Genomic DNA, 23865 nt, shown 5'->3' on the forward strand with positions numbered 1-23865 from the left:
CCGAGGCATACACATTGACTGACAATGGCTGGTTCAAAGGTTCAACATATGTGTAAAATATATATCTAATCTGTATAGACAGTTTGATAAGATCAAGGTTATTGGAAGGTCAATGGACGGTAATTGAAGCAAGTAAGGTACCTGAATAAAGTCTAAACCTTTTTCCTTTCATTTATTTATTGAAGCAATGGGTGTTTCAGGACTTCTTCCACAGTTAAAGCCGATACAGAATCCAGTGAGTTTGGCACGGTACCAGGGCGAAACACTAGCCATTGACGGGTATGCGTGGCTTCACAGGTCAGCACATTCATGTGCGATGGAGCTTGCGTTGAACCAGCCCACGGATAAGTACTTGCAGTTTTTCATCAAGCGGATAACGATGCTCAAGCACTTTGGGATTACGCCATTCTTTGTATTTGATGGTGATTCGATCCAAGTGAAGAAGGATACGGAACAAAAGCGAGCAGATAAGCGACATGAGAACCGTGAGAAGGCGCATGCTTTGTATGCTGCTGGAGACAAGCGTCTTGCATACGATTATTTCCAAAAATGTGTGAGTATAACGCCTGAGATGGCGAAATGTGTCATTGAGTACTTGCAAGTGAACAGCATACCGTATGTGGTGGCACCGTACGAGGCGGATGCGCAGATGGTATATTTGGAGAAAGAGGGGCTTGTTCATGGGATTATATCTGAGGATAGCGATTTGTTAGTGTTTGGATGTAGGCGTTTAATTACGAAGTTGAACGACAACGCTGAGTGCATTGAGATCGATCGACGCAATTTCAGCCAGCTGAATTCGGGGAAGTTCCCGTTGGGGAAGTTGAATGAGGAGCAATTGATATCGCTTGTATGTTTGAGCGGGTGTGATTACACGAATGGTATTCCCAAGGTTGGTCTTATTACTGCGATGAAGTATGTGGTGAAGAACCGTACGATGAGGCAAGCGCTTGCTGAGATCGAGAGGGACGGGAAGCTTGCAGTGCCGAAAACGTTTTGGGAGGAGTACGAGTATGCGAGCTTTGCGTTCCGGTTCCAGCGGGTGTGGTGTCCGAAGCGGGAGAAGTTGTGGACGTTGAACGATGTTCCTCGTGAGTACATGGCGAACGAGAAGTTGTTTCGGTGCATTGGAGCGGCGATTCGGAAGGGTATTCGTGAGAAGGAGGTTATTTTCAGCGACGATATGATTGATCACGAGTTGCACAGACGGATCAGTGTTGGAGAGCTGGATCCATTTGATTTCAACAAGCCGTTGGCGAACCGGGAGCGGAAGTTGCGTTTGCAAAACGGCGCGTCGTCGTCGTCGGTGAGTGTAACAACAGCGACTTCTACTACCACCACAATTGATAGCATTGCGACGAAACGGGCGAGCATTTCCTCGGTACGGTGCAAGGGCAAGTCCGATGGAGGGGCAGGGATTATGAGCAAGATGGAGCGGGCGCTAAGGAAGCGCAAGATGTGTGGAGACGTGGGAGCGGCGGAGGCTGCGGCGGGGGCTGCGGGGGCTGCGGCCAAGCGGACTGTGAGCAGCCAATTTTTCCGGAGGCCGGAGACTACACCAGAGGTTAGGCCAGAGGTCAGTCCAGAGGCCGGGCCAGAAGACAACTTGCCAGACACACAGGAGGATTCGACAGAAGTGTCGCAACTGCTGACGCCCGAGGAGGAATCGGAAATACTGAGCGAGGTCGAGGAGGCCCCAGGCCAGGACCAGGACCAGGGCCCAGCCGACCCAGACGACTCAGACACAAACCTTCTCGCGCAACTACGCAAGAAGTTCATGCACGAAGCGGCCACGACAAGAGTTCCATTGAAAAACGTTACAAATACGTCTGGCCAGGGTCCTGCCCACGCCAAGCTGCCCACCAAGCTGCCTGCCAAGCTGCCCGCCAGGACTCCACAGCAACGGCCAGCGGTGCGCCGCACCATGTCTGGCGCGATGACATCGAACACCGTTCCGTCACGTGACCCATCCCGGACCAGCGCCTCGCGAAGCATATCGCGAAGCATATCGCTATCGCAGTTTGCATACTCCCGCCAGTCATAGCGGGGGGCCTCCACCATGGCATAGATACACCAGGCTAAACATAGGCAAGGCATAGGCTAAACATAGGCATAGATATACCACTACATAGAGAAAAAACTGACGCTGTCACGCTGTCACGCTGTCACGCTGTCACACTTCCACTTAGTTACCCTGCCACTTAGTTACCCTACCATAATGCACTTCCCCAGAAATTACCCTCCCTCCCCCATTGTTCCACTCTTCCCTCCTATCTCCCTCCCCCTTACTTCCGAGCCGAGCCGAGCCGAGACTGCACCGTACCGTACCGTACTCTTCCCCCGCTCCTCTCCTCCCCCTTCTACTTCTACTTCTACCTCCGAACTCCGTTACGTAACCCCCCACTACACCCGCGCAGCCAGCCACCCACGCAGCCAGCCAGCCAATCCCATTTTAACTTCCCCCATCCCCTAATAATCTCCAAAAAAGAAACGCCTCCGATCACGCCATTTTTAAATTTTTTTTTTATTCTTTCCTTTCTTCTTCCTTCTTCAATGCCTGCCTGCCAGCCTAAATAGCATAACTACTACCTTAATTTTGAGCCTATTCCTTGACTTTGGCCCAGAACTCAGAAACTGGTTCAGCGCTGGACACTGGACAGTGGACAGATAGCGCCAGCGGCTAGGCAAAGCCTAGCCTAGGCTAACATAAGCTAGGCCCGGCCTGGCCTAGCCTAGCCTAGCCTAGGCCCAGCCGGCCCACACTACCGCATTGTAATAGGGGCCCCCCATCAACCACAACTAAATACCTATTACCATACCTATTACCATACCTAATAAATACCTAATGCCTAGCCTAATGCCTGCCGTATCTACTACCCAGCCTTAGGCGGCCTTGTTTCTGACAGCTTTTTTTTTTTTCTTCTTTCTCTATATACAAAGTGGTATATCTGTCTGTTTTAAAGGTTTACAGGCTTTTTTTGACAGGCTTTTTTACAGGGTTTTTACACAAATAACTTTTTAAAAGGCGCTTTCGGTTTGTTTACTCTGTTTTACACCATACTCTACATTTCACGAGTGTGTTTGGTGATATTACAGGCCCCAGGTTTTTCCCAGGATTACAAGGATTACAGGAATTACTTTGTCAAGTACATTACACAAGGCATATTTGCGCAAGAAAGCGGTTTTTCTCTCTCTCTTTTATTATTGGTTTTAGGTTAGAGCATCCAAAGGTTAGAGCAACTAGAACTAGAACTAGAGACTTGCTTGCACGATGCCATTCACACACAGTGTTAATTTGGGGGCACCTCCCAGCTCGTTTTCGGAGGTGGATATGTTTTTGCAGTCGTTGACGAGCGAGGATAGCAGCGATGCGGATAGTTATGATTTCTTCTCGCCGGATTCGCAGGGGGTGAGGCAGGCGTCTGGGTCTGGGAGCGTGAGCGGGCGCGGTGGGATGGGTCCTGGTGCGTTTGAGCCGCAGTACCTGCACTCGCAGGGCCAGGGCTTTGCTCAGGTTCAAGCTCAAGCTCAGGGTCAGATCCAGGTTCCAGGCCAGATTTCTCAGGGTCACGTGATGAGTCACGTGACTGGGAATGGAAATGGTAGCAACAGCAACAGCAACAGCACCAGCTCATCAGCAGCCGCGGCCGCGGCTGCTGCTGCTGCAACGGTTACTGGCCATACCCATGCGAACCCCAACCCCGGCTCGTTCGGGTCCTCGTCCTCTTCGGACCCCTACAACAACTACAGTCCGTTCGATCTCAGCGATACAGAACTGAGGCCCTCCATCACAAACGACACAGACTCGATGCTGCACGTTATGATCAAGTCCGAGAGCGACCCCTGGGCCAACAGCAACAGCAACAACAAGAATAACCAGGGCCAGGGCCAGGGCCAGGGCCAGGGTCAGGGACCCATTAGTCTCGCCAGCGCCGGTATCCCGGTTGCAGCCAACTCGATGGTCCATTCGGCACCCCAGTCATCGGTCGCCTCCGGCTTGCCCGCAGGTGTCCAGTCGCTCGACGCTATGGTATCCCCTACAGACTCGCTAGACTCGCGTCCCTCGCCCCACGGCGGGTTGAGTCTCGGCCAAAGCCTCGGCCAAACCTTGAACCAGGGCCATAATAACATGGGCCAAGGTCTCAACCAGGCCCAGAGCCTAAGCCAGAGCCTCAGCCAAGGCCAAATTCAGACCCATGGCTCAGGTTCAGGACTAACCTCCTCCGTCCAAGGGAAGGTCGGCAAGCCAAAGAAGGAACGTACCTCCCATAACGTCATCGAGAAAAAGTACAGAACAAATATCAACAACAAAATCGTCCAGTTGAAAGAGATTATCCCCTCGCTTTGCGTTACCATGAAACGCGAAGAAGGTATCCCAGTCACAGAACTAGACCAGATCAGGTTGGACGGCTTGCAGCCCGCAAAGAAACTCAACAAGGCCTCCATCTTGGTGAAAACTATCGAGTATATCCAGCATTTGGAAGGTAAGGTCGAGAAACTGAAGGCAGAAAATGACCAGCTGAAACAGAGCGAGACGTTCTCCACCCCACTTTCAGTCCGCAACAACTCCACGTCGGAGTCCTTGCATCACTCTCAGCAACACCAGGCGGCACGCGCTCAAGCTCCTATCCGTTCAGGTTCATCCACTTCTTCTTCTACCTCAACTTCCGCATCAGATGTAAACATCAGCGGCGACCCAACCATCTTCACGAATGCGTACCCAACAAGCAACATGAACAACAACAACCACTCATTCAGAAACAAAATGCTACTGGGAGGCATTGCAATGTCCATGGGTGCAAACTGTTTCGGCGGCGACTCAAGCGATTTCTCAACCGTAAGAGGCCTCATGGCAATGCCAGTGTTCCACTACTCGCCAATGGAGGGTTTCACTTTAAGCAACAGCAACGGAAACATCAACCTCTTCTCAAGCTTTATCTCCCTCTTTAGACTATGCGCATTCTTTGGCATCATCGTACAGTTGATGTCCCAGATTATGGACGACAGAAAATCTGCTGGTAGCAAGGGTGGAAATTCCAGTGCAATGAGCGATATCGTTGTCAACTACGTCGACTCGCTCAGGTTCACTTCGAACTCAGAGATCGTAGAGACTTTGAAGAAAACTTTGTTCTTGAACAGGTTGAAGTACCCGGAAAACTCAATGGAGAGAATACAAAACGAGATCTTGAAGTGCTACGCCATCAAGTTGTGGAAATCGCCTTTCAAGATCCTCTTTTCTGGCCACGTCGAAAAGACTTGGGACTCTCTATCTTCCAAGGTAAACAAAATTAACTCAAAGCCTAGCACCATCACGGAAAACCCAGACTGGAAGGCTATCTCCTATATCCTGAAGTCGGATGTTTCAGAAGCATTGGGAAACGAACCATTGCTAGCGCAAATCGCAGAGAATAAAGATGGTTTCAACCTCTCAAGCTTCGTCCAATTTGTGTACCGCTATAACGTCCAACAGAAGGTGGAAAGTGCCATGAACGCCACGTTCGAAGCTTCTTTGAACGATACTACTTCCGTTCCTGTTCCAGTCTCGGAAGCTCAAGCCCAGGCTCAGGCCACCAAACTGGAAAGAATCTATCTAGAATCGATCAAGGATAACAAGGAACTACAATCGCTCGGCGTGTCTACTTCTCTTGACTGTATCTTCCATCCAAATGCAAGAACAGTGAAAGAACTTACCGACAAGCTAAAGGTCGACAAGTCTCTCCTAAGCGAAGATGAGAGGAAGGATATCATCAGAATTCTACACTCCACTATCATTTCAGCCGTTGTTGCAGACAAAAAATTCGATGAAGTCTCCTACTGGGTATCGCGTTTCCCAACATCGCTTGTAGACCAGGAAAACATGTCCTTATTATCCGTTACTGCATTATTCTTTACCATTAAGCGCATACTGGATAACCACAAGAACATCGATGATATAAGCAAGGTCAGCGCCAAGCTCGAATACATTAGTGGGAAGTTGAGAATATGGGTAGGCTCCAAATTCGGCTCGTGTCTACAACTGGACACAAGAGGAAAATTAGTAGATTTCTTTGTCGATAGCGCGTTGAAGTTTAACTCACTAGTTGAAAGTGATGGGGAGGAAGAAGAATATGAAGGTGAAGATGAAGAAGAAGACGAAGCTGACTCTCTGTTTGATGAGGATGAAGAAGAAGAAGAAGAAGATGATGATGAGGAGAAGAAAGAAGAAGAAAAGGATCAAATCAAACGTGAAACTAATAACAACGTAGTTGAACCATCCGAAACATGATGGATCAATGTACCTTATTTTTTCTATCTTTCTTTCTTTCTTTCTAAAGTGTTATTTTGAAAAAGGTGGCATTTCTTTCTATTATTACTATTATTTTATTATTATACCTTTTAATCCCGATTTATGAACAATGATCACCATACATGGAAAACACGACCCTAAAAACAAAAAAAAAAAAAAAACCAAACAAGAAATTACACAACCAAATATCCTTCACTCCCCCCGCTAACCTTCTGTCATGAAATCTGATGATAAAAATTTTTTTATGGTGGAGTTCCTCTATATATTCTGAAATTCATGATATAATACAAAAGATTCCATGAACTCCACCGTTGCCTATATCATACCCTTTCCTCCAAGAGAGTTGTATCAACCCTTGCCGGAAAAAGAACTATTAATTAATAAAGGAAAAACAAACGACAAAAAAAAAAAATGATTCATTTTTACTAAATTATAATATTTCCAACTTCAAGCAAGCAAACAAGCAAAATAATATATCATTAATGTACTTCTTCTACTCCTATTATTACTACCATATGATACCTATCGTACATTATTATTTCCCACATTCTTCCCCAAATTCTATGTTCTACAGTTTTCAACATGTTTTTTTATTTATGGTTTGTTTGAGGCACAACACTGTTTTCAAATTATACTTCTACATCTCTTCAATTCTCAATTACTCTATTATATTATTTTGTATACTACTTTTTTATATATATTTCACTTTAAAATTCGACACATCATTTCGTTTGAACTGCTATCTCGGGTATGGGGTAAGGTGTGTACATATATGTGCTTGGAATGTAGTAAATAGATTGTTCGGTCAGTATAAAGTAGTAGTAGTGGTGGTGTATGTAATCACCTACTTAAAAATAAAAGAAGTAAATAAAAAGGCAAATGAATAATGAGGGGAAAGGCAGCATAGTGTCATGAAATACTAGTCCAGCAAGCATTCGAGGAAAACAAAGGTATCCAAAGCAATAGAGAACCTCTCTTACTCCCCACGATGTGCAAAAACATGAAAGATGAAAGAAAGAAACAACAACAAGAAATAAAAGATGAGAGAGAGAGAGTCAGAAAACGAAATGATATAATCAGAGAACTAACTGCACTCATGGCTTAATTAAGCATGCATCAATGATCAAAATAACACCATTAGCAGCAACATCTACTGTTTTCACTTGTTTGAAGTCCATATCCGAAGCAGAAGCAATGTAATATTCGTTATCTTGCTTTTTCAAGACGATATCCCCTTTCTCAGATGAATCTGCCTCACTATGGAGCCATACCTCGGTAGATTGTAAGTTAAAGTCATTAGAACGTGATATGATATGGGATTTCACAAAGTGGGCAATATTTCCATTGATGGCATCCTCAATATCCTTTGGAGCCGCATCAGCCTCCTCCATAGCATCAATATCTTTTGGGAATTGCCATGGCTTCTTTGGTAGGCTGGAAATAGCTGCATTTGTGGGTGCAATAACGATTAATTCTTGCGAACCATCTTCCCACTGAGACTCAACATCTAAGACGTTACGCCCATAACTGGAGAAAATACTGATATCCTGGAGTACTGTAAGTCTGGAATCCAAATTCACCCGATCCTCCGTCTTTCCATCAGAAATATCAATGACAAACTGAGGCCTTTTCATATCTCTCTTAACTTTAGACTTGTCAAATACCTCTGCATCATCATTTGACACTTTTTCAAAGCTTAAACCAACTCTTTTAGGCTCTCTTTTCTTCAGATTCTTGTCGTAATCATGTACTATTCCTTCAATATCCAAAGGTAATCTCTTAGGTTCCCTCTTTTCGATAACTTCCTCACCTTCAGAAAGATCTAAGGAACCCAAATCAACAACTCTCCTCGAAATCACCTTATCAAAAGTCCCAAGAAGCAATAATGTAGACAAAATACTAATCTTCATTGGATATAGCTATGGTATCAGAATGATTAATATAGTATGATTTTATTAATTAACCACTTTTTCCAGGTCTTTAGCACGCAACTTTTCTACAAGAGACACAAATAGTCACAGTAACTAATATTCTACCTAGTGAAATGCAGTTTAATATCTAGTTAGTTTGGTTTTGAGCAAGAAGTTTATATATATGTATATATATATATATATATCTAGTCTGTTATAATACTATATTAAAATATACGATGGAGCACCATGGGGTTTTAGGTGCTTCTTTTGTTGCCCGAGATGGAAATCGACCGGGTAACACACGATATTTCTAAGAATAAAAAATAGAACAAAAAAGATATGCATCGGCCGGGAATCGAACCCGGGGCCCAACGATGGCAACGTTGGATTTTACCACTAAACCACCGATGCTCGTTTCTTGTTTCGGGGTTTAGATTACGGCACCAGCAGGGAAGAGTGAAGTCACGGGGCCAAAAAAATAAAAAGACAAAAAATTAGAAATAAAAACATAAAAAAGAATGCATCGGCCGGGAATCGAACCCGGGGCCCAACGATGGCAACGTTGGATTTTACCACTAAACCACCGATGCTAATTGTTGAGTTCTGCAACGCAGTCTGGGAAGGGGTACAACGAGGACAACCATGTGAAAAAATATATCCATTCATCATCACTTGAGGCCTCACTTTATCTTGGTACAGGATGGATGGTATATCTTATCTGCATTTAAACCATTATCGCTGTTCCAATTTTGGTATGTGTTTGAAAAAAATATATAGTCTTTCAGATGAAGGACGGTTAAAAAGAATAAATAAAACAAAAAAAAAGAATGCATCGGCCGGGAATCGAACCCGGGGCCCAACGATGGCAACGTTGGATTTTACCACTAAACCACCGATGCTGGTTTCTTGCTTCCGGGTTTGGGTGCAAGGAACACACTGCACAAGGAAGGTGTTGAGACGGAGCATATCTTAAGATAGGGTAACGACCAATGGAATAGGCGGCTAAGTATCCAGATGTACACTACTAGATATATAGATGTATAGCTAATGCACAATATGGGTTCATCAGTCAGATACCAGAGATCTTGATTGCTCGGTTCCAGCTGGACGTTTCTTACTTTCCTTATCTTCTCTGCGATTATAGGTTCGCTTGGATGTCGAGGACTCCTTATCTTCATATGTTAACAAATCCAACTCTAGAGATAACTCTGACTGCTAAAGGTTCTGTGATTTATTAAATATATATATATATATATATATATATATAAAATATAATACAATATAACAAACAAACAGATAAAATTAGTAAGGGAACTGAAAATTCTATCAATTTAAACAAAGAAAACATGTCAACATGTTATTATCATATCCAGCAGTGTTAGTGTGCTACATCATAACTCTAATTGTAGCTAGTAAAGTGCCAGACAATTTTGTGAAAGCAAATTATAATGACATAGGTCTGATAAATAGAGACAATAGTACTAAGGTTGACAGCATTAATCTATTAAGATGTCTTTCCAACAACAACATCACTGGGTCAGCAATGGTATATGTGTCAGACGAAGGTCAGTTATCTGTCGTTTTGGAAGAGAACGACACTGAAAATAAGAATAGAATTAAAAAGAGTGCTGCATTATGTTATCGGGTTTTAGGATTTAGTTTAAGTTTTGCAACAAGTTACAACGAATCTGCGATTGATGATGGTGTACAGGTCTTACCACTTCGTGATGCTATCCTGATCGAGAATATAGATGTGTTCTCAAGTGTTGTTCGTAATAGGAGAATTGTGAGTAGTGGTCTCTATCAAAATCTACTAGGAGTAACATCGTTACCAGCTCGAGTCTTGGCCAAACAAGTACTATGAAACAGAAACGTGCGAAATATTATGGATACTATATTACAAGAGTCACACAAAGTAGTGATTGTACTAGTAATGAGGAAATATTTAGCCACATCATGACTGCGAATTGTGTGAATCAAAGAGAATTGACTGGACAGACAACTGCAGCCGATTCAAGAGGCAATGGAGTTTTGAACTACTTTAACAGAACTCTACTCGACCGTTGTCGTTCGTTGCTAGAAGACAAACGGGTCTATCCAAGGAAGTCTGGTACCATGAAATAGAACATGTAGTATATGATTTGAACCACACATTTAAGCAAAAGGATAAAGTATTGAGACTCAATAAATCCTTATACGGTCTAAAGCAAAGCGGAGCCAATTGGCAGAAAGCAATTAAGGACTTACCTAAAAGGTAAATTCCTAGAAATAATTGTATGTTTATTCGTTGATGACATAGTCATAGCCGGCAACAACGATAATACAATAAACCAATCCATAACAGATGTACAAAACAGATTTGAAGTATAAATTACTTATCTAATACACTCACCGGTAAGAAACCAGATCAGATTTTAATTACTGATAATACAGCATTAATAAGTTCGATAAAAGGAACTAAAACTCTAAAACCTCTAGTATCGTTGTCTGTTGAAACATAAATGAAAGTGTCGTATTTTATACTCGGGACCTGAATATAATATATGTATAAAATGGTATTTACGTGAAAGGGTTTCCTTTTACATGCGAAGATCTGTATCTCCATTCCAGTTCGAACTATGCTCATAAATAACGTTTCTTGTCAACATAGTGTCTAGACTGTCGTTCTCAGAGTCAATGGCATCTAAACTCTGTGACTCGACAGCACGACCAACGTCATCCATGTCCTGCATTCCGTAATATTCTGTTGATGACTCCGTATCACCACGATTCGATGACGATTTTTTCGAATGGAATAGACTAACACGCGGTTTGAAAAAACGTCTTTTCTTATTTTTCTTATTACTTGAGGATTTATCCCCAACATAATCGATCTTGGGATCGACGAAGAACCTGTCTCTGTTATCAATTCTCCGGCCCAAAAGCGATTTCTTTGAAATTTCCCTTTCTCTTTTCTCAAGTTTACCAATGAGCCCCCAGGCGTTAACAAACACTAGTATTCTCAAGAAAGCGATTAGAGAATGGATCCAGTGGTTACGAGACTCGTTCTGCACCATCTGAACGATCGCAGCCGCGTACAGGAGCAAGTAAACTGTAATATTGTATATGAGTAGCGGAATAGTTTCTTTGTAATTCTGCAAGAACATCATGAACTTGCGACTTCTAGAAGTAACATGGCTATCCATAGAAGAGGACACAGAGTGCAAACTATAGAAAGCATATCGTATGATAGCCAGCAAAAATATTGTGAAAAGAGCAATCTGCGTTATTCTGAACGGTACCTGCACCCACAGGAGGTATTTGAGGTGGGCATAGAAGAGATTGATCCCAAAGAACATGACGTGGAATACCGATAGTGACACAGATAATGTCACTATAACGTTCGTGGAGTTGCTGAGGCATACAGGCCACCCTTTCAGCCGCCACGACCTCACTTTGCTCCCCTGGCAAAGGTAGTATATAACGATTACCCAGTTGATATCACAAAATAGCAACTGGAAAAACCGCAGAACCCGGAACCACCTCGACTTGAATATCACATAGTAAAACGCATTCGAGTTTTGGGAATTGTGCTTGTACTGGACTGCGAAAACTTGGTCGTTGGTCATCTTCCATGTCACAGACTGCACTATTGAAAAGTATAATACGTTCAAGTGAACCATACGGTGTTGCCGATTATGGTTCGTCGACGGCAACAAGAAAAGCAACAAAAATAACATCCACCCACCGATACACACTCCTGAAATCACAAACGCAATCACCAAGTTCCCATTCATGAAATCGTTTTTCTGCGGCTTTAGATTATATTTCTGCGAACTATCAGCCAAAGCCTTTATGAATTTCACCGTTTCATTCGCATTCGTGCAATTCACATACCACGCTGGGTAGCTCATAGTCTGGTTCCACACCGTGTGGGAATGACGTGTCCCTACAACCTGGCTGAAAGTACCGCTATTAAGCAAGTAGCCTTCGCAGCTGAAGCGTGAAACCAACGGCTTCAACCAGCTAGTGTCATCCATAGGAACTATTGCCTAACGCTGATTCCTCCACAATTTAATATATATATGTATATATATATTTAAACTACAACATAAAACCAGCAACATAGAAAAAACTAGCACCTCCCCTCTCGAAACCTCTGCTCTGGTGTTAATCATTAGTAAAGGAATTATCGACTTGGCAAAAGTGTCTAAGCAGCAAAGCTTAAAATCTTGGGAAAGAAGAGAGGATAGATTTTTTCATGCCAATCACGTGACTAAACACACCACGTGACTTAAAAAATAAACACACCCAGACACCCAGATACTCAAGCACCCAGACACCAGACACCCATACACCCGTGATGGGCCTTCCCACCCACAACGCTTCTTACACAAGAAGAGCTAGCTAAGCTGCCTGCACTCATTAGGCATAGGCATAGGTATAGACAAAGAGACAAACACAGGACGAAGTGCCCCCCCCCCCCAACAATGAACTATTTGGACTCACAGACAAGACACTACCACTACGCAAGGGCCCAGCACATGTGCTGGAACTGGAACGACCCCACAAACGAAGATGGAAACCGGTTTCCCTTGCCCGACCAGGAAAGCGTACGGCAGGACGCGCATGCCGGGTTGCAGGTGAACGTGGGCGAGCCCAACAGCTACTGGGACTGCTACGTGGACGAGGACCAGTGGCAGGTGTTCCAGGACTTGTTGATGGACTGCAACGGGAACCTAACGAGAAACGACGAATCCGAGGGCAACCTTTTCAGGCACGTGATCAAAGCACGTGATCTCAAATTACCCTTACCCTTGTGAGGGCCGGAGGCGCCAGTGTGACCTGGCCCTCCTGTCCTGGCACCCCGCGCTTCCTCCCACTTCCAGAAGCGTTGCGTTGCGTTGCGTTGCGTTGCGTTGCGTTGCGTTGCGTTGCGTTGCGTTGCGTTGCGTTGCGTTGCGTTGCGTTGCGTTGCGTTGCGTTGCGTTGCGTTGCGTTGCGTTGCGTTGCGTTGCGTTGCGTTGCGTTGCGTTGCGTTGCGTTGCGTTGCGTTGCGTTGCGTTGCGATGCGATGCGATACGTTTCGATACGTTGCGGTCGTCGGAAACATCTTACGTCAGCAAAGTGCCGCATTTGCGATTAGCAAAGCCATCGCATCGCATCGCCCACGGCAACTAGAATAGCAAAAAAAAGAGGCATACAACACTGCAAAACCAGAACCCCAGTGCTAGTCCCTTTCTTCTAGTGTCTACTGCCTACTGCCTACTGTCTACTGCCTACTGTCTGTCACTGTGCCGCAGTCTTGTCGGAATTCAGAAAAGAAAAAGCTCACATATACTGTTCATACCGGCTTGCCTGGGTTGCTTGCCTGGGTTGCTTTGCTTTGCTATGCTATGCTATGCTATGCTATGCTATGCTATGCTATGCTGTTCCGCGACGACACTACGCTAGCAGAGGCATAACTAGTTAGCCAGACTCTACTTCCAAGCCAATTGGCCAATTGGCTCCATTTCTCGGCCTCTCAAAAGAACACAATATACGTCAAGAAATACCATAACACCACACTCACCGACTGAGTGAAGGTAAAAGTAAAAGTAAAAGTAAAAGTAAAAGTAAAAAGGTAAAGCGTGTGCTATTTTTTCGATTCGCTTCGCTTCGGTCTGCTAGAGTGGGCCAGCTTTGAGTGTGTCTCCCAGTCTAGTTCTAGTCCTCTTCATTCTCACGAGCAGTTTGAATGAGATGATTGTATAAAGGTATAAATGTACAAATGTATAAAAGCGCAGCACATTAGGGCCCAGCCATTTTGCCGCGCCCTTCTTAGTGCCACTGCCATCATGCACGCTTACAACATTCCATCGTATATGCTATATATTCTACAACCTTGTACTTGCACTTTCACTTGCACTCTCACTCTCACTCTCACTTACATAATCGCTTTGTCCGAGACTAGATCAGAAAATAGACACACAAGCTCAGTTCTAAGTTCTCAGCTCACTACACCACCCAGGGTACCCAGACACACCCTATTTACCGTGTTGGCACAATAAATCGATAGATCCAGATCCAGGTATATCTTCGGTCTGCTTTCGCTGCGTGACTTTTCTGTCCGGTCTTTAAAGCGGAAAAACGTTACCTCTGAAATAATATTAGCATTATTATTAAGCCTTTGTTTTGTTATCAACAACAAGTGAGAAGCAATGTCGGTTAACAACTCGCAGTCGCTCTTGAACTTGGCTAGCTTGGTACAGGAGACCGATTATGCAAACCAAGACGGAAGTGGTATAAGGAGTGGTAAATCGCAGGGCATGAGGAACGGCATACAAGGCTCAGTAAACAATATTTCTGCGGGATCGAATTTCTCGAATACTCCTAGGGTAATGCAAGGACTTGCTTTACCGCAGCTGAATTACGCTAATAAGGGCAGTGAGAAGGAGGAGGACGGCTCTAGTGTTGATATGAATGGTATGAAGAACGGAGGAGCGAACGTTGTAATGAGTGGTGGCAGCACAATGGCTTCTAGTGGGAACAGTAACAGTAATTTTAGCGATTCCAGGAATGATGGGCAAAGCCATGGGCATGGACATGAACATGGGCAAAACGACGGTTTGGGAAGCGAGAATGCTAAGGACAACGATGGTTCGATGGTCGTGAAGAATTCTGGAGACAATGAGGCCGGGTATGGGAACGAAGATGACGATAATATGAACATGAACGAGAGTGTGAATACAGGTAGGAGCACTCCGGGGTTCATGCAGTACCCCAAGAGCACCATGTCGACTGGTTCGTTACATAAGATGGGTGTGCAGGTGCAAAACCCTGTCCAAGTGTCAGTATCTGGAGTTCCTGGTGTTGCAAGTGTTGGAGGCATTGATATGCCCCTGGTTTCGGCCGAAAATTCTCCGCAGCTCTCTGGGATGAACCTGAACATGGCTGGACTTGGTTCCCACCACACCTTAACAAGAATGGCTGGGTCATCGCTTGTTAACTCATCTCTTGGAAACACCACGGGTGTCGGGTCGTCTTCCGGGGTAGACACCCCATCAGCCATGGCCGATAATAGCATGGGCAGTGCATCGAACACAGCTGGGACCAGCAATGCGTCGTCTTTGCTTGGCATGCACATGCCAATGATGTTGAACACGGGCTCAGATCCAAACTCACAGGCCAAATCCAATATAAGCAGCCTCAACAATAACACCGCTGCTACTGCTGGTAGCAACAACAATAATAACAGTAACACTAATACTAATAACACTAATAATAACAATAATATTAATAACAATAACAACAACAGTAACAATAGCGGCAACGGCAACGGCAGTGGCAATGTCAATGTCAACGGCAATCCGGCTGTCAACTTACAGACAACTGGAGATGGCAGCACCAACCAAACGGGAACCAACAGTGCAAACACGTTCGCAGGAAGCGTCGCCTCTATGTCAAACATGGCCAGCTCGGCGTCTCAACGTATGATGAGCATGAAGTCCGATTTCAACGACCTTCCCATTCAAACTGATACATCCAATGCACCAAACTCTACTTCAAACCCAGCTACAAACCACAACATTACTACTGCTGGTACGTCCAACGCTAATGCTTCTTCCATAAACGCAAACACACAGCCCATACCCGGAACAACCCCGGATTCCCTACTCCAAAACACAGGCCTACGAAACTCATCATCACTCATCTCCTCTTCCCTACCCTCAGTCACTATCCTGAACGAAGGCGAACAGATAACCCCAGACGGAGAATTGATAGGCAAATCTGGCAAGCCCTTACGGAACACGAAGCGTGCTGCTCAGAACAGAAACGCCCAGCGGGCTTTCAGACAAAGAAGAGAAAAGTACATCAAAGATCTCGAATTCAAAGCCAAGGACTACAATAGACTTGCCGCAGAACTCGAGTCCTACAAAGCTGAAAACAGAATGCTAAAATCACAGCTTAGCCAGTACCAGCAAAGAATGAACCTCTAAATCTTATTTAATGTAAACACTCTCAACGACAACATACAAGACTTTACTACAATTCCTAGCAGCCGCGCGACCCAGCTTCCTACATAGCTCTAAGTCTCAGTTTTTTTTTCTTCCTCTTCTTTCTTCTTCACCTTTACTACTGTATATTATTATTTACTCTTCACTTATGTACATAAAATATATCATATATAACATATCCTAATCCATTGCTATAGACCTGGTTGCAACTGCGATGTCGGCCATCGACAGAACACAGAATGAAGACCCGCTCTAACCCCATATCCACATACTTTCAACACTAATCACCCCCCCATCCAATAGGTGAAGAGAGAACAACAAGAACCCTTTAAAATATAGTCACGTGATAAAGTCCTTAGTTTTCTCGTTTTTTCCAGAATATTTTTAAGACAAAAACAAGGGACTTCGGCGGTTGAGGTGTTTTCACTTCTACTTAACACATATATAAGGAAGGGGGCAAATACGAAGAGCTTTGACAAGAAGCATCCATCCAATCTAGAGAGTTCAAAAGGTCTTCAGGAGGTTTAAGGAAGAAAAAACCGACGGAAGTTTGTGTGAAATATACAGCTTCGACTTGAAATTTTTTGTTTTGCTAAATATTTAGGGTATGCTAAGAACAGTTGGAAGATTAAACAGTTCGATTCCTCGGACAAAGTTGCTCAGGGAGGCTAGTGCTCCCCATGTGAATGGACTAGATGTGTTATGTGGACATAGGAGCATTAGCAGTGTCAGTTTTGCCGGAGGTGCTGTTGGAGGCTTGAAAAATGACGAGATATCGGTAAATTCGGGTGGTAATAGTTATTTGAGTTTGAGGAGGAGACCCTCGCTTGCCGTACCGAACGGCAATGCCAGGAGATTTATGGGAGTAGGAGAAAGATCTGGTATCTTGTACAATAAACTGGGTGTTCGTTCATATGCAAAAAATTACAATTTGAATTTGAACAACGATCAGGGTGGTGATTCGGCGCTCTCTCAGTTTGGTACGAACTTAACGGAGTTGGCAAAACAGGGGAAATTGGATCCCGTCATTGGTCGTGACCAGGAGATTTCTCGTGCCATTCAAATTCTTTCCCGTAGAACGAAGAATAACCCAGTTTTGATTGGTAGGGCTGGTGTTGGTAAAACGGCATTGATCGATGGGTTGGCTCAGAGGATTGTGGCCAACGAGGTCCCTGATTCATTAAAGGATAAGGAGTTGTATGCATTAGATCTTAGCTCTTTGGTAGCTGGTGCAAAGTACCGTGGTGAATTTGAGGAACGTTTGAAGAACGTTTTGGATGAAATCGACAAGTCCAATGGTAAAATCATCGTGTTCATCGATGAAGTGCACATGCTTCTTGGTCTAGGTAAGACTGATGGTTCGATGGATGCATCCAATATTCTAAAGCCACGTCTAGCCAGGGGTTTAAGATGCATAAGTGCCACCACGTTGGATGAGTTCAAGATAATTGAGAAGGATCCAGCCTTGACCAGAAGATTCCAACCTATTATCTTGAATGAACCTTCGGTTCCTGACACTATTTCCATCTTGAGAGGTCTAAAGGAGAAGTATGAGGTGCACCATGGTGTGCGGATTACTGACTCTGCTTTGGTTTCTGCTGCGGTGCTATCTAACAGGTACATCAATGACCGTTTCCTACCGGATAAGGCTATTGATTTGGTTGACGAAGCTTGCGCTGTTTTACGTTTGCAACATGAGTCAAAACCAGATTCCATCCAAGCTATTGACCGTGCAGTTATGACAATGCAAATAGAATTGGAATCTTTGAAGAAGGAGACGGACGCAGTTTCTGTGGAAAGAAGAGAGCAGCTCGAAAAGGAGTTGGACCTGAAGAAGAAAGAATTGAAGAGATTGACTGACATATGGGAAAAGGAGAAATCTGAGTTGGATTCGATTAAGTCAGCCAAGGAAGATTTGGACAAGCTAAGAACAGAATTAGAAATTTGCCAAAGAGAGGGCGATTATGCAAAGGCCTCCGAACTTAGATATGCCAAGATCCCAGAGTTGGAAAGAAAAGTGGCTCTGAATGAAAAGAAGGATAAGGAAAACAGTTTATTGCACGATTCTGTGACAGCGGATGATATATCTAAGGTCATATCCAAAATGACCGGTATTCCTATGGAAACCGTTCTGAAGGGAGACAAGGATAGATTGCTATTCATGGAGAATTCTCTCAGAGAGAGAGTTGTTGGTCAAGATGAAGCAATTGACGCCATTAGTGATGCCGTTCGTCTTCAAAGAGCTGGTTTGACCAGTGAAAAGAGACCTATTGCAAGTTTCATGTTCTTAGGTCCTACAGGTACTGGTAAGACGGAGTTGACGAAAGCTTTGGCAGAATTTTTGTTCGATGATGAATCAAACGTTATCAGATTTGACATGTCGGAATTCCAAGAGAAGCATACAGTGTCAAGATTGATTGGTGCACCACCAGGTTATGTCTTAAGTGAGAGTGGTGGTCAGCTAACTGAAGCAGTTAGACGTAAACCTTATGCTGTGGTTTTATTCGATGAATTTGAAAAAGCTCACCCAGATGTATCTAAAGTTTTGTTACAGGTGTTGGACGAAGGTAAATTGACTGATTCTCAGGGTCATCAAGTTGATTTCCGGAATACCATTATTGTCATGACATCGAACATTGGTCAAGATATCTTATTGAGTGATTCAGATGTCGGAGAAAGCGGTAAGGTGAGCAAGAAGACTAAGAATAGCGTTATCGAAGCTGTTAAAAGAAGGTACCCACCAGAATTCATCAACCGTATAGATGACTTGATTGTCTTCAACAGATTATCGAAGGAAGTCTTACGCTCAATTGTTGATATTAGACTCAAGGAAATTCAAGAAAGATTGAACGAAAAGCGTATGACTCTAAAATTGTCTGATGAGGCAAAGAACTGGTTAACAGACCGCGGGTATGATCCTTTGTACGGTGCTAGACCATTGAACAGATTGATCCACAAGCAAATTTTGAACCCAATGGCTATGCAATTATTGAGGGGCCAGCTCAGACATGAAGAAACCGTCAATGTTGTTGTTAAAGATGGAGAATTGTGCGTTGAGCCTAACCATGAAGCCGAAGTTACCGGCAATACTGCCTCACCGGAAGAGAATGTTGATTAGATCTGAACTCTTTCATCATATTCAAAAAAAAAAAAAAGAGTGCAATTAAATAAATTCATTTCTCCAAGTTTAGACAGTGTTTGTCACCTGTAAATATTTCTCTTATGAAGCATATATATAATTTATATACGACGGACTATGATATGACTTTTAAAATTATTACATACTGAATGAATACATCAGTTAATAAACTGTTGATACATATCATGCCACACAGTGTCAATTAAGATGCAAGTGGGGAGGGAAAGACGTAAATAAATATTGAAGAAACAGAATGGCATATAATCAGTAAAAATCAAACAAACAAAATGATTTTTAACGATCATAGAATATGACACAATCCTTCATACTTCCGAATCCACCATATTAGCCTCTTGTTTAAGCTTTGAAAGCCTTTGTTCTGTTATTCGAATGATTTCATTCAAGAACTGTTTTTCATGCTCAGTTGCTTTATCGAAATTAGGTTCATCATTCGATTTAAAGTAACTGCTAAACTCTTCGCTGGAATTTGCTACATTTGCATTTTTTCCACTATGGGAATCGATCCATTTCCATATGTCGTATTCCGAGTCAGTTACATATTTATTGTCTCGCTTGTCGTTCGTGAAGCGTCTGTTCATCATTGCACGATTACCGACTGATGGAATAATGTAGTACTCTTGGCCATCCATAGAAATTGTATTCGAGTCGATGAAATGTGGCGTTTGGGCGGCAGGGAAAACACCTGAATACAATCTAGGAATGACGTATAAGAATATGAAAATAATGGATGCACCAATGATAAAAACACCGGGAGGTAAATCAGAAACAAGGTCCTTCAACACATTACCAATTTGTTCTGCAATTGCCATTACCCCAGTTTCCTCGTGTTCTTCCACTGGTGGAGTTGTGATTGTCTTCCGTTTAGATTTTGTTCTCTCCACCTTTTTCTTAGGCCCTGTTGTCCTACGTTTAGTAACAGTGGTTGCGGACGCTAGAATATCCTTCAATTCTGCAACCATATCTTGCATACCAGCCTTTTGACCACTTATGGAACCCTTTTCGACAGCAGATTTGATCCAACTTTTACCACTCCATTCCACAATTGTAGCCACAAGCATGTTGGTGGAGTTCTTTTCTCCCCATGAGAAATAAAACTTAGTATGAACTTCGAACGAATTACCAGATGGGATGCCTGGTGTCCGCGATATCTGTTCAAGAACCATACAAGTATTGATATCGTCAGACTCGATCTTCTCCTCTATGAAGCACTTGGCTTGTTTTGGCCCTATCGGTCCTGAAAGTGGTTTAGTGTATGAGTACTTTCTTGTTTTATCTTTGAAAGGAGGTATCTCTGATATATCAAAGTTCTTTTGCCTTTCTAGTATTCTTCTCACATATGATGTGTCATCACCACATATAAGCTGGAAAATGGTGCCGACAGGAGCCTTCAAATTTATCTTATCATCAATTATCTCATATCCGCTTGATTTATCGAACGTACAGGCTGTTGGTTCATGCTCCTTTGGTGACATTGAAGGTAGAGATGAAACAACTTCCTCCACTTCTACATCTTTCAGCTTTTGTGATGCAGATGAAGGACTACTCTTACCTCTATTTTCTTCGATAATATTTTCTAGTTCAGAAATGAACACCTTGGTAGATGATTTAACCCCGTCAAAGGTACCTTTTTCAACTGCTGCTTTGATCCAGCTCTTAGCAGACCAGTCAACATAAGCATATACTTTCATTTTCGTAGTGTTGTTCTCTGCCCAAGAGAATAAAAATACTGTCTTGACAACAAAAGAGTTTCCCGAAGGTATATCAGGTGTTTTCGAGGCTTGTGTTACCTGTACATACTTATTGAGGTCAAACTTGTCAAAGTTTTCATCAATAAAGCAGGTTGTTTTACCAGGCCCAATACTTCCAGAGATTGGTTTTGTGTAAATGTATTCCCGCTTTTTGGCCTGTAACATTTCTTCTATAGGAGAAATGTCATAGTTACCTTGAGCCTTCAATATGCGTCCGAAGTGCTTAGTATCATTTCCATACAACAAATTGATAACAGTTCCGAGGGGAGCATTGAAAGTTGCTTCACCCATTTCACGTTCGTTTTCTTTAGGAGTATAATCTGGTGTTGTTGGTGCATGTTGCAGAGGTCCAATCACATTAGCACTCTGAGTACTGGAAGTCTTCGATAGTCCAGTACGCTTTTGATCAGAAGTTCCCAAATTAGAAGATCCTTCTTCTGAATCAGATGTCATTTCTTGTGAATCTATATCATCCAAACCATCACTCTCATCATCTTCATCGTCCTCGCTATAATAATCACGAGTAGTTGTGGAAACAAGATCATTTGAAACACCGGCAACATCATCTTCGTCGTTAAAGTTCATACTAGAAGCTTCACTGTTTGACATTATGTCGTCACGGGAAAACTCCATAGATCCAGCTCTCCCGTTGTTAGGTTTCAGTTGTTTGTTAATAATGGTTTGGTTCCAAATATCCATGATTAGGTCAAATGTTGCATCTCTGGAGATGAAGGAAGCAAACAGGTATTTATCATGCAATGTCTGAATTGAGATAGCGTTCGGGAATAGTATTGCTGTATTCTTTTGTTCTATCTGTGCTATCTCCTTAAAGGGAACCACGACAGATTTCATCCATCCTAAAATATTTGAATAGAAGCACAAATGCTTGTCAGAAATGTACAATCGTCCCTGAATGAGGATATCCTTTGATAAAGCACAGCTATAATCAGCAATGAGTCTTTCAGTAGGTGACACCACTGTGTCTTTGAATATTGAGTGGAATTCGCTGTTTCGTTTGGGGCTTGCGTATTCGATCCCCTGTAATTCCGGCTGTTCAAAGGTTTTATTTGTTGGGATGTCTGATGTTGAGAGTCTTTTCTGAGCATTATCATTCGATCTCGAAATGCTATTTCCTCTTGTCATATTTCTTCCAGAAAATGAATTTCTAAATGGTGCCTTTATTAATCTAGTGGCTGCAGCTGGAGACAAGGACCTCATTGTGAGTTCTCGCAGACCTTCGGGACGTTTTTTCGATGTCCGTGGTGTTCTTGGTCTGACATCAACCGAGGAAGCCTCAGAAGGGATACTATCAGGAGGATTAGAAGCAGCGATAGTAGTGTTATTATTAATATTATTACTATTAGTATTGTTATTATCATTATTATTGTTATTATTATTAGCCGTGTTGCCCAAATTTTGGTCTGTACCATTCTCAAAATTTTGGAAGGACATTTGAGAAGGGGACTTTGCATTCATAGCCGGATGGTCATTTATGAGAACGTTTGGAAGATTGTATTCGATTCCATTTGATTTGTTTTGGTTATCAAAGGCATCTAAGGTTAGATTTCCTCTTCCAAATGTGGAAATAGCGGGGCTAGCGCCATCTTGCTTAATCGAATGGAATTTGACCTTTTCTATAGACGTTCCCATGGATCCTAGCTCATCGCTATTGTAAGTTTCCAACTCTTCATCATCATTTAGTGGAGCTGCTGAAGAGGGACTTGTCAACTGCTGTGAAAACGAAGAGTTTGATGAGTCTGAAGTGTGCAGTGTGTCTAGAGTTGTTGTCCTTTTCAGCATCAACTCGTTATTTGGACTTGCAGCTAAAAGAAAGTCCAGATGATTTAAAAAGGAGCTAGAATGGTGAAAAGATTCCAACGGCGTTTCCACACCTGCAGATGATGTAGTGGAGTGAAGCTTGTCCGAAGCATCGGGCGATTCATCGTGCAAACTGCCGGCACTTTTCAACGAATTTTTTGGAATCAAGTGGTTTGCGGCATTGTGGGCTGCAGAAACAAGAGATGATAAAATCCCACTTTCTGTATCCTCAATCCTAGTTTTAGAAGGTGTCAGGTGTTCAGTCTTTGATGATTTGAACTTTGTAAACAGGGTCGTCGAGGGAACATCAGAATGACTTTTCCCCTCGGTATCACGTAATCTGGACCCTAGCGGATCGGTATTCTCACCGCTTGATATCGCGGTTTGATTGAAAGCGTCTGTGGACCTACTACGATCGTTTCTATCACGTTCACGTTCACGTTCACGCTCGCCATTGCTTTGTGCGTGGGACGTCAGATCATTCAGCGATAATTCCTTGCGTTGAAGCTTTGCCAGAGAAGTTGAAATCTTCAGCGATCTCGAGCTCGGCTTACTGATCTCACTCGAAACAGTACTCGCATTTATATTCCCATCGCTATACCGCTGCTTGTGCTTGTGGGGTGTTTGCTTCTGCGGTGATTGTCTCTGTGCTGTTCTAACAGTCCGAACTGTGCCGGCAATATCGCTGTCATCGTCACTACCTTGAGTCACAAACACCTTATCACTACTCCCGTCGGATAAATCATCACTCACCTCGTCAATTCGCTCTGGAGTCTCACCAGTCTGCAACTGAGAACTCTTATCTCTTTCTTTCTCCTTACGCTTATTCTTCCGCTTGTTAAGCCCCAAAAGAGACCCTGCGTTCCCACTAAACGACCTTAGTCGCGACTTGTTCTCTTTATGGATCCCCAGAGTCATGCTTCTGCGCTCCAAGGTCCACTTGCAACCCTATTTGCCCTTTCTC

General features: G+C 43.4%; 7 protein-coding genes and 3 non-coding genes across 10 annotated transcripts; 4 read left to right on the top strand and 6 right to left on the bottom strand.

Annotated features, from left to right (window-relative positions):
* Positions 1-187: 187 nt before the first annotated feature.
* On the top strand, positions 188-2044 carry EXO1 (exonuclease 1; the record flags this gene model as incomplete). The annotated part of the gene is made up of 1 exon (XM_022820748.1): positions 188-2044. One exon carries the CDS (start codon positions 188-190, stop codon positions 2042-2044), a length of 1857 nt encoding a protein of 618 aa, XP_022677180.1.
* A 1227-nt stretch (positions 2045-3271) lies between these two features.
* On the top strand, positions 3272-6265 carry HMS1 (Hms1p; the record flags this gene model as incomplete). Its single annotated transcript, XM_022820749.1, has 1 exon — positions 3272-6265. The coding sequence occupies one exon, from the start codon at positions 3272-3274 to the stop codon at positions 6263-6265; it is 2994 nt and encodes a 997-aa protein (XP_022677181.1).
* Positions 6266-7380: 1115 nt separating this feature from the next.
* On the bottom strand, positions 7381-8196 carry KLMA_60098 (fasciclin domain-containing protein; the record flags this gene model as incomplete). The annotated part of the gene is made up of 1 exon (XM_022820750.1): positions 7381-8196. One exon carries the CDS (start codon positions 8194-8196, stop codon positions 7381-7383), a length of 816 nt encoding a protein of 271 aa, XP_022677182.1.
* A 343-nt stretch (positions 8197-8539) lies between these two features.
* KLMA_R603 lies at positions 8540-8610 on the bottom strand. The gene has a single exon. It is a non-coding gene; the product is annotated as a tRNA-Gly (tRNA).
* A 108-nt stretch (positions 8611-8718) lies between these two features.
* Positions 8719-8789, bottom strand: KLMA_R604. The gene has a single exon. It is a non-coding gene; the product is annotated as a tRNA-Gly (tRNA).
* A 238-nt stretch (positions 8790-9027) lies between these two features.
* KLMA_R605 lies at positions 9028-9098 on the bottom strand. Its single transcript has one exon. It is a non-coding gene; the product is annotated as a tRNA-Gly (tRNA).
* A 1680-nt stretch (positions 9099-10778) lies between these two features.
* DFG16 (Dfg16p) lies at positions 10779-12218 on the bottom strand (the record flags this gene model as incomplete). The annotated part of the gene is made up of 1 exon (XM_022820752.1): positions 10779-12218. The coding sequence occupies one exon, from the start codon at positions 12216-12218 to the stop codon at positions 10779-10781; it is 1440 nt and encodes a 479-aa protein (XP_022677183.1).
* A 450-nt stretch (positions 12219-12668) lies between these two features.
* On the top strand, positions 12669-13001 carry SWM1 (Swm1p; the record flags this gene model as incomplete). Its single annotated transcript, XM_022820753.1, has 1 exon — positions 12669-13001. The coding sequence occupies one exon, from the start codon at positions 12669-12671 to the stop codon at positions 12999-13001; it is 333 nt and encodes a 110-aa protein (XP_022677184.1).
* Positions 13002-16782: 3781 nt separating this feature from the next.
* Positions 16783-19293, top strand: HSP78 (chaperone ATPase HSP78; the record flags this gene model as incomplete). Its single annotated transcript, XM_022820754.1, has 1 exon — positions 16783-19293. One exon carries the CDS (start codon positions 16783-16785, stop codon positions 19291-19293), a length of 2511 nt encoding a protein of 836 aa, XP_022677185.1.
* Positions 19294-19637: 344 nt separating this feature from the next.
* On the bottom strand, positions 19638-23819 carry YSP2 (Ysp2p; the record flags this gene model as incomplete). The annotated part of the gene is made up of 1 exon (XM_022820755.1): positions 19638-23819. The coding sequence occupies one exon, from the start codon at positions 23817-23819 to the stop codon at positions 19638-19640; it is 4182 nt and encodes a 1393-aa protein (XP_022677186.1).
* Between the last annotated feature and the right edge of the window lie 46 nt (positions 23820-23865).

This window comes from Kluyveromyces marxianus, chromosome 6 (genome assembly GCF_001417885.1).
Source record: "Kluyveromyces marxianus DMKU3-1042 DNA, complete genome, chromosome 6".
In the NCBI taxonomy this organism is placed as follows: Eukaryota; Fungi; Ascomycota; class Saccharomycetes; order Saccharomycetales; family Saccharomycetaceae; genus Kluyveromyces; species Kluyveromyces marxianus.